Source organism: Erpetoichthys calabaricus, chromosome 17 (assembly GCF_900747795.2).
Source record: "Erpetoichthys calabaricus chromosome 17, fErpCal1.3, whole genome shotgun sequence".
Classification (NCBI taxonomy): Eukaryota; Metazoa; Chordata; class Cladistia; order Polypteriformes; family Polypteridae; genus Erpetoichthys; species Erpetoichthys calabaricus.
This window is the reverse complement of record NC_041410.2, coordinates 61,333,564-61,350,395: the sequence shown is the minus strand read 5'-3', so window position 1 is coordinate 61,350,395 and position 16,832 is coordinate 61,333,564. Positions and strand designations below refer to the sequence as shown.

Sequence of the window (16,832 nt, the reverse complement as noted above, 5' to 3'; positions counted from 1 at the left end):
TTTTCGGGGGAGGACAAAAATAAAAGCATATTTATATATTTTTATTTAATATTTATTTATTTTACACAGAATACAGAAATTAAAATTTATTCAATTACAGTCATGTGATCTTCTTCTGGAACATCGTCATAAATCAAGATTTACACCCCTGGAGTCTTCCACAATTCCCTTTTTGTACTCGACGGAATAGCTCTTTCGTTTTGTACTCATTTTAACTGCGGTTAAAAATTATTCACTTTATAAAAAATAAAATTACGTATGAGGAAATAATCAGACTTACAAGACTGAAATGAACAAACATTGTATCTGCACTGTCGCTCAATGTAGACTGCTGCCTTAACGAACAATTATTTATAGTGTGCGCCAACGACGCGTTCCGTCGCATTCCGCATATGCATGCCCCACTCCACCCCCTCCCCACCTCATTCGACCATACTCTGCGATACGCGCGACGCAGTACAACACAGCAGAGCAGAGCGGACACAATATTTATGTATTCATGCTGCCTTATGTTGTATTTTTAAGATAAATTCCAAGAATTAATTTGAAACGAACTGTAGAGGTAAACAATGAATTTCTCGGAATATTTTATTTCAAACATTTCTCTGAAATACGAGTATTAGGGAAGCTAAACATACTTAATAAATCAACAGCATTTTTTAACGAATTCTTTTTTTCACATTATTTTAACTAGGGCTTATTTTCGGGGGAGGGCTTATATTACAAAAAGTTCCGAAAATCTCGATAGGGCTTATTTTCGGGGGATGTCTTATTTTCGGAAAAAGACGGTACATATAGATAGATAGATAATGGAAAGAAGTCTGACTGACTTAATCAACAAAATCACGATTTCCTGTTTAATTAAAAAGCTGCAACTTAGCAAGATGATGTAGGCCAGTATGTATCCACTAAAAAATGAAATTTTGATATATCAATATTTAGGGGTAAATCCCCCTCCCCCCACAAAAAAAGAAAAACTATATATCCCAAAATCACAAAAAGGTCACTTTTCTGCCGCAGAGAGCTTAAACAACTTGGCACATCCACATAAAAAACAAGGGGTGAGCGAGCTTTCTTGAAGGCTTTTACTGGACGTACCTCGTTGTAAACTGAAATATATACAAAAGAAACACACAGGTATATACAGGTGTACAATCAAAGACAATAAAGAATGATTTACAAAGCAATACATAGCGGACATCCATCCATCCATTATCCAACCTGCTGAATCCAAACACAGGGTCACAGAGGTCTGCTGGAGCCAATCCCAGCCAACACAGGGCACAAGGCAGGAACCAATCCCGGGCAGGGTGCCAACCCACCGCAGCATAGCAGTGTACATTAAACAATAAAGCTTTAAAAGACACTTACAAGGCGAGTGATTTCCACGGTTGGATCAAGACAAAGAGAAGCGCGTAGACAGAGGTTCAAATTGCTGCGTACCACAACTAACCAGACCCTGGGGTTTATATACCCTAAAGATACGTTTTGGACTTGACCGAAACAAGAGATAAAGGGGTACCTACGTGAGACACATGGGGTGTATTGTATTCAAATATTTATTATGGGACCTACATGCTTTACGTGAGTTTCATTGACTTTTATCGCGCCACTGTGAGTGTGGGACGTGACTGACTGGTGTGTTACTAAATGACAAGATGAAGGGGGAGCACAGTTCAACAAATAACAGTCTCAACTAACAAGATGTGGGGCAGAACAGTCACAGTGACTGTTATTTGTTTTAGAAAAAAGAACATTAGCCAACATGTTTTTTTTTTTTTACATTTTTTTTAATTTCTCAGTATTTATCTGTAATAAAGCTGTGTTCAGTGGGGTATTCTTAGTTACTGTGTCCTTTTTTGGTTTCAGCTGTGATAGCACAGAGAAATGGGGCATGCAGTTAATGCAAATAAATGCCAGAGGCAGAAAAAAAACACTGCACAAATGAGACTGTTACCAAGCAGAGAAACGGGGCTGTTGGACAACAAAAAAAGGCAGCTGCCCTGCACAGAAAAAAAGACGAGGTGATGAGGTGTATGGAAAGTGAGATGTGAAATGCATGAACAAAAGTTAGGCAAAACTCAAAGATGACATAATTAGCAAGTGTCTGCTTTTGGTACACGCAGTAATTCTGTTGGCTTTTCTTACTGCTTGTGGTGCAGTAAAATACATACAAACTCAAGCTGGACTGAATTATCAAGGGCTCAAGTATGCATAAACTTTAAAGAATGGGATGGGAGGGGGCTGTTGGGTGTATCTGGGAGTTTTGGTGGTTAAATACATCCAATATTGCTGAGAACTAAAAAAGTGCCCCCTTGGAGGTCAAACTGGGATGTGCCACTACACTCAGGTTCTGAAAGCAGCAACAGGGAACTGATGATACAGCATTGCAGCCCACTTCAATCCCTATGTACAACACAAGCCATGAGCGACGACATGCCTTGGTCAGTTAAAATAGCTTGCATAGCTCACAAAAAGGGTCTGTCAAGGACAGAACATAGAGGAGGTGAACATTGTACAAAGTTCACAATATTATTCCTTTTCATCTGTTCTTATCTGCATGGTGCGTAAAACAGCAAGTTCATTACATGGGACACGTAAATGTGCAACCTTCATTCAGTGTATATTGCTTTTGATCTAAACCCTTCAAAAAACTTTGTAATAGTATAAGATTACAAATCAAAGCATCACATTCAAATCTGATTGAAGCAACCATTTTTACAGAATGTGCTACATAGTGAAATTTAATTTATACCCAAAAAAGCTACTAATTACCTGTTCAAATTCAAAAGAATGCAGTTACTCTAAAAATTATGATTTGCAATGACCATCAACAAAAGTTGCTAGGAAGAGCAAGAATTGATCTATTGCAGGAGTTTTACTTATGTGCAATTGTAAGGTGCATGTTCAAGAGTAAAGAACTTCGCTGAACCCCCAGGAGGAAACAAAAAAAAAAAAACAAAAAAACAAAACAAACATTGTATATAGAAAAGCACTCAGTTACTTTCATGGTACCTCTGATACTCTTCCACTAAGTCAGTGGCTTAAAATGGCGGAATGGTTTGCATGATCAATAATCCAGAGTCATGTACTCTTGGTAGGGACACCCAGGGAGGCAAGGTCAGAGTTGAGGCCCTGACTGAGACTGAATGAGCCATCATGAACAAACCATTCCATCCCATTCCATCCCATCCCATCAAGGGTCCACCCAAAGTTCTGTAACTTTGTGTCGTTTCTCATCATCCTGCATACCGCTAGCCACTTGGAGTCTCGACAGGAAGCAAAGTGGTGTGATTCAGGATTGTGCACCCTCATTACCACAAATATCAACAACTCGTTTGTGCACGCTCTTCCTTACATGTGTCTGAGAAGAAGGATAAATGGATGGACAGCCATGACTACATACATTCGATTTACCCTCAGCAATACACCACACTGAGGTTCATTGTTTTAGGAAATTTCACAAATGAAGCAGGGTAACACAGCTAGTGTAAATATATATACTGTATATATAGATTTTTGAGATCAGTCAGAGACTAGTTGTCCGCTGCCGGTGCTACTGAAAGTTCGCACACTTCCCATGTAATGCGTCTGTCACCCTCTGGTTGACGTGGAGAACACTTTAAATCAGTTGCTGACCTGGCCATGTGCTCAGTTGAATCAGAAGAAAAAATTTACTCAAAGTTAAAACCAAATTAAATGTGGAATTACATTTAACTTACCTACAGGAGTGCTTCGGTTGAGATCTCTTAAATTATATAGCTTGTCTGCCAATTTCACAAGTTTGGCTTGGTGACTACACAGTGGTGCTTTCAAGATTTGCTGTTGCTTCCTCTCCTGTTTGGGCAGCATCTTGTCATCTGTTACTTCTTGAACAATCCTTGCCACTGTTGCTCCAAACTTTCCATCTAACTCATCAATGCTAGTCTCTGTGTCTTCCACTGTATCATGAAGTAGGGCTGCCTAAAAATGCAACACAAATCAAAAAGATTTGTTTATAGCTAAAGATAATACAAATCTTAGACATAAACGTTAATACAACAGTAACACTTTAGAACAGGGCTACCCAGCCAATGGCTATTAATTACTATTGTGTAACAAGACTTTAACAAATGTTTTGTTTGCTCTTATTAAGACATAAAGCACCAGTGACAAAAATTGAGAACGGGGCCTACCTACAGTGCATCTATTATTAAATTACTGTTAAGCACAAGAGTTCAACATAGGAATTTTTGGTCACACAGCAGTAAGTGTCCTACACTCTGACAAGCTTGATTCCCCATCAGAAGATCTGTGCATAAGCACTGGTGATGTACTATAATGTACATCATAGTACTAAATGTACTATAGTAAAGCAGAAATATACTAGTCCTGTTACACTTGACTCTTATGAAAACAGAGCCCTACATATGTATAGCTTGTAGCAGTTGAGGCGTGGAGCCACCTCTTGAACCCTCAGGTACCACTCTAGACACGAGGTAAAAGTATAACAACTATTTATTTTGTTGTCACACAGTGCACCAAGCACCCTCCACTCCACACTCATATAAATCACAATAACTCTCTGAATAAACCAATCCTCCACTCCCAGACACTTCGCCCTCCTACCTCCCAGCTCAGCTCAGTGTACTGGGCTTCCCATAGTCCTTTTATATCCCCTGACCCGGAAATGGTTCCTGGCACAACCCACAAGTCCGTTTCCTTCCGGGTCAGGGCAAACAGTCCTCTTCTTCATCCTGGGAGCACGTTGTTTCCTCCAGTCACATGACTGTGACGCACTCCCGGGTTATAGGGCACGCAAGAGCCCACTAGCCCCCCTACAGCGACTCCCGGTGGCCCCCAAGGTATCCAGCAGGGCTGTGTGTATAAACTACAAAGTCCATGAGGCCCTGCTGGAAGTCGGGGCACCATCCTGCTGTCCGGAGGGCTTCTCCTAGCGGCCTGGGGGAGGCGACCGGAGTCCGTAGCCGGTCGTCCATCACAAGCTTTTTATTTCCACTTTACTCACTGCTTATATTTGAAGGTATCTAAAATTGTGGTTTTAACTAGTGTGCAAAATACCCGATATTAATTGGAAAGTCAATTATCACAGCAGTTCAACTCTTGACTATTTCCCTCTGAATGGCAACTCCCTTTAGGTAGTGTGCCATAATTCTGTCGGTCCCTGCACTCTCCTGCTGCCTGCTGGGAACTGAAGTCCTCTACATAGCACTGCCACAGGTCAATCCCAATAATAGGCTTGTTTACATTCCAATGTTTATCAAATCCCTGGGAATACCAGATTTTCTTACCTTGCTTTTAATTACACTGGAAGCTATAAGCGCAAGCTCCTAACTTCTACATATAATACTGTGGTCACCGGGAGGTGCTCCAGTTCCCCAAACACCCAACACAAACAGGCACAGACACAAAATAAAAGGCAAAATGGGTCTTTTATTATGGGAAGCTCTTCTCCAACAAGCATTTTACATGACAGCCACAACTACATGCAGTAAAGTACAGTATAGTACAATAAATCAACTGTCTTCTTTTCTCTCTGTCACTGCCTCCTCCACTCCTCCTTGCAAGCATTGTCCACCTTCCTCCTGATTCTGGCTTGTCGGGCAGGTAGCTCCTTTTACCTAAACCCTGGGAGTGCTTCTGGTGACATGATGCTGCAGCTCCAAAGCACTTCCGAGTGAGGTTGGCGCAATATGGATTAGGGACTCCCAAGTCCAGGAACTTCCTCTTGCGGCCCCCACAAGACCCAGCAATACTGTCTCCCAGGACTATAATATCTGGCATGCCTTGTGAGCACCCATGTAGGGATCTACGCCTGGGCTCACTGCCATGTAATGTCCTGGGGGAGACAAAACCCTATATAAGCCGTCTTCCCTGTCCTTGCAGCTAAAGGGCATCTGGGCTGGACAAGAACACAGGTCATTCATCACTATGTGTATATAATAAACTGAACACTTTTTAATCTGAGTATAACATCAAGTCAATAAAACTTCTATGATATTGATCGGTCAGTTAAGTAGCAGGACTTACTGCACCAGCAGTTTCAACTGCTTTGGTGTTAATGAAATTAACAGCATGTGCACTACAGGAGCAACAATGAGACAACCCCCAAAACAGGAATGGTTTAACAGGTGGAGGTCACTGACATTTTTCCCTCCTCATCTTTTCCGACTGTTTCTTTCACTAGTTTTGCATTTGGCTACAGTCAGTGTCACTGCTGGTAGCATCAGGCAATACCTGGACCCTACAGAGGTTGTACAGGTAGTCCAACGTCTTCAGGATGTGCCATTGCCAGAAGGTTTGCTGTGTCTCCCAGCACTGTCTCAAGGGCATGGAGGAGATTCCAGGAGGCAGGCAGTTACTCTAGGAGAGCTGGACAGGGCTGTAGAAGGTCCTTAACCCATCAGCAGGACCGCTATCTGCTCCTTTGGGCAAGGAAGAAAAGGATGAGCACTGCCAGAGCCCTACAAAATAACATCCAGAAGCCCACTGGTGTGAATGTCTCTGACCAAACAATCAGAAACAGACTTCATGAGGGTGGCCCTGAGGTCCCGATGTCCTCTAGTGGGCCCTGTGCTCACTGCCTGGCACCGTAGAATACCACAATTGGCAGGTCCACCACTAGCACCCTGTGCTTTTCACAGACGAGAGAAAGTTCACCCTGAACACGTGACAGACATGAAAGGGCCTGGAGAAGCTGGAAAACGTCATGCTGCCTGTACCATCGTTCAGCATGACCGGTTTGGTGGTGGGGCAGTGATGGTCTGGGGAGGTAAATCCATGGAGTGACACACAGACCTCTACAGGCTAGACAATGGCACCTTGACTGCCATTAGGTATCGGGATAAAATCCTTGGACCCACTGTCAGACCCTATGCTCGTGCAGTGGGTCCTGGGTTCCTCCTGGTGCACAACAATGCCCGGGCTCATGTGGCGAGAATATGCAGGCAGTTCTTGCAGGATGAAGGACACTATCTGCCATCGCCAGATTGCACCTCAGACTATCCAGGAGCTCAGTGATGCCCTGGTCCAGATCTGGAAGGAGATCCCCCGGACACTATTCATAGTCTCATTAAGAGCATGCCCTGACATTGTCATGCATGCATACAAGCATGTGGGGGCCATACATACTACTGAGTACGATTCTGAGTTGCTGCAATGAAATTGTCAAAATGGACTAGCCTGCCGCATAATTTTTTCACTTTGTTTTTCAGGGTGTTTTTGAATTCAGCCCTCTGTTGGTTGATAATTTTCATTTCCATCAGACAATGTGGCATCCTTTTGTTCCTAACACATTAACCAGTCCATATCAGTGTAGATATCCAGTATGATGTAGCCTAATTATTTGCAAAACATAATTACATAATTAGATATAAAAGGAGCATATTAGAGAGGCAGAGTCTCTTAGAAGTAAAGATGGTCAGAGGTTCACCAATCTGCAAAAACTGCACCTACAAATTGTGGAACAATTTCAGAATAATGTTCCTCAATTGCAAGACTTTGAATGTCCCATTGTTTGCAATACAGTAATATAATCAAAAGATTCCAAGAATCTGGAGAAATCTCTTTGCGCAAGGAACAAAAATCAAAATTGGATTCCTGTAATCTTTGGGACCTCAGGCAGCACTGCATTAAAACCAGGCATGATTCTGTCATGGAAGACACTTCCAGAAATCATTGTCTGTGAACACGGTTCACAGTGCAATCCACAAATGCAGGCTAAAGCTCTAGCTTGCAAAAAGAAGCCATATGTGAACATGATCCAGAAATGCTACCGTCTTCTCTGGGACAAAGTTCATTTAAAATGGACTGAGGCAAAGTGGAAAATTTTTCTGTGGTCATACAAATCGAAATTTGAAATTTTATTTGGAAAACATGGACACCACGTTCTCCAAACTAAAGAGCATAGGGACCACCCAGCTTATTACCAGCGCATATTTCAAAAGCCTGCATCTCTGATGGTATGGGGATGAATTAGTGCCCATGGAACTGTCAGCTTGCACATCTGGAACACCACCTTCAATGCTGGAAGGTATATACAGGTTTTAGAGCAACATATGCCTCTATTCAGACAATGTATTTTTCAGGGAAGGCCTTGCATATCTCAGCAAGACAATGCTAAACCTCATTCTGCATCTATTACAACAGCATGGCTTCGTAGTAGAAGAGTCCAGGTGCTGGAAAACATTTGGCACATCATGAAATGAAAAATATGACAAAGACGACCCTGGGCTGTTGAGCAGCTAGAATCATATCAGACAAGAATAGGACAACATCCCTCTCCCAAAAGTTCAGCAATTGGACTCCTCAGTTCCCAAACAATTTTGGACTACTGTTAAAAGGGGGAATGCTACACAGTGGTAAAAATGGCCACGTTCCAACTTTTGTCAGTCATGTCACTGCCATCAAATTCAAAATTACCTTATTCTTTTCTTAAAATGTTACATTTGCTCACTTTGTTTTTATTGTTAATATTGTTTACTGTGAGTAACATATGGGTTTATGAGATTTGCAGATCATTGCATTCTTTTTTATTTACATTATATACAACATCCCAATGTTTTTGGAATTGGGGTCGTATATATATACACACACACACACACACACAGAATAAATAAAACAGATACACATACATACTCATCCACATATTTACATTCTCTAACTTTTTGCAAAGTTAATATATTACAGTATGGAACAACTTGTGTTCTTTTAGTAGAACACATTAAATTAACATCTGGTATCTATTCTACTTTCATAATTTGAAACAATTCTACCATTTTACTCCACAGTCTCCATCTGTTTAATCTGAAGCATTTCAACTCCTTCCATTTTTTCCAATAGCTTAATCCTTGTAGCACAAGAATAAGTTTAATAACTATTTGCAAAACATTTTACTAGTTTTAAGCCTTTCTTCTAATAATATCCAAACTACACAACATCCTCTACTTACGCATACACTGTTATAAGTTACAAGGGGGCTCCGCCCCCTGCTCGCCAACCCCGGGGTTGGGTAACCCGAAATACATTGATGAATGTATGAGATATATTGGAGTGTAAAGGTGTAGATGACGAACAAAGGAAGTAAAGAACCCATAGCATGGCACATTAGAAAGATCTATTGGAATACTTCTTTATACACAACATTTGTAGTAAAATCGTTGATAGATTGCGTCATCTGGATCTAACACGTAGATCTGTGCATATTTGCGTTCGTGATTTGGCTCAGGGTGCACTGTTCCAATCCGATGTAATATTTGTCCACATACGCGAAAGCAGTATGGGCCATTGCCAGCTGTTGGCCTGATATTTACCCCGGTAGATGCAAAAGCAAATGAACTATTGTAGGATCTAATGCAGTCCATAAAGTTTTTACTTTCGGGTACATTGTTAGTTAGAAACATCCGTAGATATTCAGGATATTCATCTAAAGGAGGCAGTCTAACCTGACCCCTTTGACAACAACGTGTAAACTCATTAGTTGTATAGCCAGTTGTTTCTTCAGGGAAGTTAAGTGAATGACAATGACAGCAAATGATATTCATTAATCCTAACGAATGTTCATTAATAGTGGACGCATTACAGAATGCATTGTCAGCTAATTGGCAGAATTGTTTAGCGGCTGTTTGTTGTTCCTTTCTTTGCCGTTTATCTATTGCCTCTGCTGTTTGAGAGGCGTGTTGTATGCACCTGTGTTCATTAACTGTATTCAGGCGGGCTCGTTTCTTTATGTCCGTTAGTTGAAAAGTTTCGTTTTGGAGCCGGAGCCGTGACTCCATTAGTTATCCGTTGTCTACCGTTAGTAATATGGATAATTGCACTTAAAGTTAATACGGAGCGTTTTCTGTGGTTGTACTGTTAATAATGCATCACTGTAATGTGATTCACATATGCTATATGGTTTGGACGTGTGAGGATGCCGTACGTTTAATATGGAGAGTTCGTTTATTCTCATTACCCGGACCATGCTGTGTAGTGTGGACATTTAGTTCAGAAGCGCGTTGTAGGCGCATGCACCTTTCGTACTATCTTTGTGGACCTGTGGGGCCTCCGTAGCCTCTTCCGTTTGACTCTGGGGTGCAGAGCAGAATCCACTTTTTTGTGTGGCTGTGTCGTTAGTCGTTAGCTATGGGTGCGTTGTTGCTTCATTTCTTATTCACGTTAGTTGAGCTCTTTCATTTTTGGGCCGTGACTCCTTCGTTCGCGGTGGATCACACTTCGCTTGCGGTTTATGAGACATGTGCTGTAGGCGCCTGCGCACTAAGTCTCATGGTCCCATCACCGTGTACCTGCGTCCATGCCTTCCGGTTTACCATTCTCAGTTAGTAATATGGATTTTTCAGACAGTGTGCTTTATTGCTTCAGTATACTGTACTGTCTAGTAGTAAACAGAAAAGAACCTATTGTAGTTCTAAACACCACAATGATTCATTTTATTGAAAAATTGTAAATATTATATACAGAGTTTAAATTAATTCACATTAAATTTCATATTCCACATTATATATGAATATTATTCTGACCAGTCTTTAGGGTTTCTAATCTACTTAATTGAGTTATCATTTTTAAAATTATCTGATTTGGTATATACGGTCTTTATCATTTTATATTAATCAAGCTAACAACTGAAAAGCATCATCTTCAGTATGACCTCAATGGGCCATTTGTGTTTGTTAATTTGAATAAATTTTCTAAAGTACTGTAACAAATTGACAAAAGTCAATAAAACAACTGCACTGGATACCTGGCTCCCTGCAATTTATAATAGTAATTTGCCTGAGATTCATATGAAGTTAACTGGGCAATAGTTCACATGTCAGGCCAATGACTGTCATTTGAAACAATCAGAGAAACTCAAACGGTTTCATTACATGTATTTATTTGAATATAGGTCAATTACTGTGAGGATATACACTACCAGTTAAAAGTTTTAGAACACCTCAGTTTTTCTTCAGATTTAATTAGTTGAAACGCAATGAATGACCTAAAATTGTGAAAAAGTAAGCAGTAAACTGCCAGAGACTTAAACTTAAAAGTTCAGGTTAGCAAAAACTGAAAAAAGGAAATATGAGAATATTACAAATGGGCCTTCTTCAGGGAACAACTAATAGGTTACAACTTACAGATGTTCAGAAGCACTTAAAAGTAAATTAAACCTTGTAAGTTGAAACAAACAATTGTACTGGTGTCCCAACTTCTGTTGATTACTTAGAAACCATCTGTCTGTCTTAAAGCAGAGTTGGAACAAAGTGTATTACTACACCCTCCTAAGTACTACTTGGACAACATTCCAGTGATAATGGCAAAACAATGTCAATTCACAAATGAAATGATACACAGCATTATTTCCCTTAGAATTGTAGGCCTTACATTTAGATAAACTGTAAAAACTAATCGAAGTGTCAGTGAGTACAGTTTCCTATAAAATCCAAAAGGCAATTGTAAACGGGAAGAAACTCTGACAGGAAGAGATCTGGCATACCCAAAGTCACAAACCAATCAGAAGACAAGTTTCTGAGGGTCAGCAGCTTGCATGATAGGCACCTAATGCTCTGGATCTCTTAATTGGTTTTACTACACCCCGAACAATTTTTTTTGATGAATCCAGTAACGATGTCAACACATTCATTCAGGTATAATGATGAATTTCTGAATACATCCCAGTTTACAAAGTCAAAGCAGTTCTGCTGCATTTCCTGTGTATTTTTTTATCCAGCATTATACCAAGTTTCTTGCTGGCTCCTTGCCCTCTGTTTGTAAGATGGCTGCAGGAGTACTGACAGGTAATCATGGGGGAGCAATAATGGGTGATAAGCACATTAGGGTTTCCATCCATCCATTTTCCAACCCGCTATATCCTAACAACACATAAGGGTTTTTCAGTCATAATTAATAATCATAATAAATGACTGCACAAACAACAAAGACTACCAAATTATTTGCAAAAGAACAGAAATATCTGCAAGGAGAAACACTAAGATCTCAATAGTCTTTGTTGGCAGGAATGGTTTTAATTATGATATAATGGACTAAAAACTCCAAAATTAGAACGAAAATATTCACTGGGAAGCCATAATACATATTCATAACAGGAGGCAGTTGAGGCCATATTGCAGGATGACAGGAGAGCACATCAGTATCTATCTATCTATCTATCATATCATACCTTCTCACCATCAAGCATGCATATATACTTTCTAAATGTTTTCAAAAATTAACAAGATGCTACTTTAAACCAATACCTCATTCTCCTTTTGCAGTGACAGAAGCCAAAACCTGCTTTTATTGTCACACTATTTCTTCATTTGCAAAAGCAACAAATTAAGTTTGGTAAGCATCTTGTAACCATGATAGAGATGAAATGACAAAAAAAACAGCAGTTATATGTGGTGTGACTCTAAAATCATTACATAATTCTAGAAATAACTTTAAAGACCATTTTGTGACAATGCATTATGTCTGGAATATTTTTTTAAGAATATCATACTAAATATTTTAATATGAAAAGGAAAAAACAATGAAGAATATGTTTGACTCCAAAATGTACTTTTTTATCAACATGAAGAAAATTGAGTCTTCTATTTAGATGAGAACTTGGGTCTGTTTTCTTTCTGGTACCATAAAGAGACAATGCTCAAAATACTGTGAAGAGAGCAAATAAACGCACTACCATTACATTGGTAAATGATTGTAAAATTATCAGTATAATTATTTCAAGGAGACAGTACCTGTAATATGGCAATGTCCGTGATTCCACCTTCATAAGCTAAAATTCTTGCAACACCTTAAAAAAAAAATGTTTAATTCAATTTACACCATGCTATCAAGATGACCAATACCATTTGGCATATTTTAAATTTAAGTAATTGTTTTTCATCGAAAAATGCCATTACGCTTTATTTTTTCATTAGCATGAAGACATGGCAAAACAACATTTGATTACATTACTAACAGCTTTAACTATTTGCGACTTACAAATCGAGAATATGTTGTAGCTGTTTACTGGTATTTTTTTTATATAACTGGAGTTCAAGCAGGTTAAATTAATTGTTCGGGTTGAGTACAGTCAGTCAATGAACCGGACTTGGTGGACTATTAAGTCCAATGTCTTAGCCAGCCCGCTTTCAATCATTAATCAACCTTAAAGAATACTACTTACTACCTATAATGCTATACACTTCAAGCTAAATATACGACACATTTTTGCTACAATTTATTCGGTTTAATCGCATGCACATGGAATTCTCTCCTAAGTATAAATTAGATTTCATCTTTATTGAAGTCGAAACAAAGTAGCTCTCCTACTAAATACAAAAGAATTATTTACCAGGTGTTAAACAAGTAGTTGTCAAGTGCACAAGGCATATTTTATATAGTTATATACTAATCATAAAGTGATCATTCACTTTCATACACAACATGTTAACAAACACTAAATTTTATCTCGTGCAACACTCGCTAGTGAAACACAGTTCTCAAAATTAATTATTGTTAAAAAAAATAGTTTAACAGTAAGGTCTTGTGTTTAGCGATAAATGTACTGGGCTCTTCTGCACAGAAGACCTTACCGATTGGGTGGTTGATGTAAGGGGTGGCTTCAGCGTCTTTACGTCGCTGGGACTTGTGTTTCTCAGCGGCGAAGTGAACTGCCTCAAGTAGGAGAACCGAATCCAAGTTCATCTCTGAAAACGCACACCAGTGAAGGTAAAATTCTCTATGAATTACTCGGATAGGTTCTAACTCCCTTCTACGCTAAATCTGCCATGAATGCAACTTGGATAATAAAATATTAAGTAAATTCCCATCAATGTGACGTAATTCTCATATCTTATTAACAAACGTATCCTAACTTTAGCATATTTATTTCGGTAATGGCGGACCAAACAGTAAATTGGAGGGCATCATTGCCATCTATCGGTTGTTTTGACAATTCCACTCATTTTTCTAAACTAGTTTGTCAAAGCGATTGGAGTGAGCATGTGACCTATTCCAATAATCCTTAAAAATACCGCGGACTTTTGTTTTACTTTTAAAAACGATTAAAACCGCGTTTGAAGAACCTTCTGCTCTATCAAAAGACCAAAGGAACCTCCCTGTAGTAAGGGCAACTTGTAATAAAGCAACGACCCTTCACGAAAGGGCTTCCTGTATATCGGTGACGTATCGGAATAACTTGACTTTGACAACCGGAAGCGCTTTGCGAATTTCCTTCCGTGTTGCCCAGGCGATACTGGTTCCTTCTGGAATTACGGAAAGGTTCACGGCTAGATGTTACATGTATTTTATTAAGATGCATTTTTTGTAAAATATCTTACCTAAAGATTTAAAAGGCGTCATCTGTGCTTATAGGTAAGATATGTAAAGCAACAGTCTAATAATTGATAGTAAACTTTTTCGAGGAAAAGTATTTTATAGTTCTAGAAATTAATCTGTTAATTATGTTTTCTCAACGCAAGAATTTCTATTACACTAAAACAAAATAAATTGGAAGAATTAAACCGATGCTGGAAAAGCCAAAATTATTATCATAACTTGTGAAATGATTTCTTTGCCTACTCTATGAATTTGTTAGTATATTTCATTAAGTATATAATTTGACATGATTCCAATCGGTTTCGAAATGTAGTCCCCAAAGCAAGCGAGCTGTGTGTGTTCTTTTCCTAGTAACCTGTTACAGTTAACTTCTGGTTAAGGAAAATGTACTCTGTTACCTTATTTTACATCTCAATATCGACTTATTGTAAAAACAGAAGGAATATTGTGCCGTACGTTGAATATAATGCTGTTCTTAAAATATTTTTCACCTTTCTTGAATTGTGATGAGTACATGATATAATGCTATTTTAAACTGATAAAGGACGTTTTGTTATAATTATGTGATTGTTATTTTACTTTTAAAATATACAGTTTTTATTAATTTTCATCTTGTGACATAACCCACCTGTCCTGGTATTCTTGATAACATTTTTTTTAATGCAATGTATATATGCCTCATAGCTCTTTTGTAAAATACCTGCATACAAAATTCCATAAAGGGCAGTACACGCGAGCAAATCAAACTTGGAAAAACAGACATCTAGATGTTATTTTTAGACCATGCAGGTGTAGCTTTGATAAGATGAAAACAAATATCAATCAATCAATCAATAGATTCTTGAAATAAGAAATAAAAATATTCTATAAATAAACAAGCATCTTAGGATTCTCTTGCCATATGCTTAGTCACCTGTTGAGGCACAGGGCTCACCATTTTGTTTATTACACAAACAGTCACAGAGGGAAGATGCGGTAGACACCTCTGCAGCCTTCCAATTATGTGAACTCGATTTATAATGCTTTTTCCGATTGTGCTGTTGATATCTCTGCAGCCTTCTAGTTGTGTGAACTGCATTTATGATACTATGTCAGACTGTGCTGTAACCTGGGGTCACAGGTGTATTTGCCTAATTGTGTGAGGGAAGAGTCATTGCAGTTTCTAGATTTAGATATTAATACTATGTTCTGTATGCTGACATAAGTGCTAAATTAAAGATTGTTTTAGAAATCTTCTAGACAAAAATAGCCTTTTGTGCTTCCTGGTATTATTTGCTCTTTACCTAAAGTTTGTTGTACTTTACTAAACTACATCTACAGTATATCTTCTATATGTTTCTCTAAAAGAATTATATAAAATTAGAAGATTATTCTTTTATCACATTTACTGTACTCGGCATGAATACATTCCAAAAGATTTTTTCACAAAATCATCTGCCTTCCTTCAGAATGAATACTTTCTGTGGGACCCTTTATGATAAAACAGTCCAAGTCCAGCAAGTCTGGTTTATTAATTGCAAATCAGATTTGTCAGTACAAAAACCAAAACTGGATGTTTTTAACAAAATTATTTAAGACCATGGTGCAAACATGAGTACACCCCAATGAAGGTCTTAGGAATAACACTTGATAAAATGCTAATTAAAAGGAATTCAACAACAGATGAGTCTAATCAATCATTACACAGGTGACAACCACGTAACTGACATATTTGGGTGGTATTTAACTATTAGAATCCCCTCCCATTCAATGCCGACAATAATGGAACCACATGGAAGAGAAATGTCACAAGACATGAAAAAGAAATTTGTTTCTTTACACAAAAAAGGTCAGTCTACAAGAAAATTAGCAAAGCATTGCTAAATAGGTCTGTCGAGAGTAGCAAAAGTGTATCACAAATTCAGAAAGGATGGACTTCTGGCAACCTGTTTGAGGTGTTCTGGCCATCTGTTGAAGCTAACACATCAATGTAAGCATTTTGTAATAAGAATAATTGAGGAAAATCACCATGCAAGTACATTATGGTTAGCTGAAACAGTAGAAAACCAAACTAGGTTGACTGTTTTCTCTGACACATTACAATGTATGATGCCAGGCACTCGCATGCAAGAGTGTTTTCCACGATGGAAGCCTCTTTTAAAGCCCATGCACAAAAAAGCCCATTTAGCTTTTTCCAAGGCCCATGTTGACAAATGTAATGACTATTATGCCTCTATACTTTGGACTGATGAGACAAAGGTTCTGAAGGCATAGGAAGGGCGAGGAGTACAATGAAAAATGCATGGTACCCACAGTAAAGTATGGTGGTGGCAGTTTTCTTCTGTTGGGTTGTATAACCTGCAGGTGTCAGGTAATTGCACTTCATTGATGGCATCATGAGTTCACAGGTGTACTGCGAAATACTGAAGGAGAAGATGCTACCATCTCCCAGTGCCCTTTGTCACCAGGCACTCTTTTAACATGATAATGACCTGTTACATTTAGCACCACTGCTGCATTTCTGAACAGAATGAAAGTGATTC

The 16,832-nt window shown here is 38.8% G+C and overlaps 2 protein-coding genes across 2 annotated transcripts in view; one reads left to right on the top strand and one right to left on the bottom strand.

Moving 5' to 3' along the window:
• Window positions 1-14,150, bottom strand: part of hddc3 (HD domain containing 3) — a 53,127-nt gene extending 38,977 nt beyond the window's left edge. The window contains exons 1-3 of the mRNA XM_051920257.1: window positions 13,566-14,150; window positions 12,726-12,781; window positions 3,723-3,963 (exon numbers count right to left, since the gene is read on the bottom strand). Coding sequence (XP_051776217.1) covers window positions 3,723-3,963; window positions 12,726-12,781; window positions 13,566-13,677 — 409 coding nt within the window. The 5' untranslated portion in view covers window positions 13,678-14,150. The remainder of the gene's footprint in view (window positions 1-3,722; window positions 3,964-12,725; window positions 12,782-13,565) is intronic.
• Window positions 14,151-14,208: 58 nt separating this feature from the next.
• vps33b (VPS33B late endosome and lysosome associated) overlaps window positions 14,209-16,832 on the top strand; it is a 111,540-nt gene continuing 108,916 nt past the window's right edge. The window contains 1 exon segment of the mRNA XM_051920225.1: window positions 14,209-14,346. The gene's annotated coding sequence lies outside the window, so the exon portion shown is untranslated.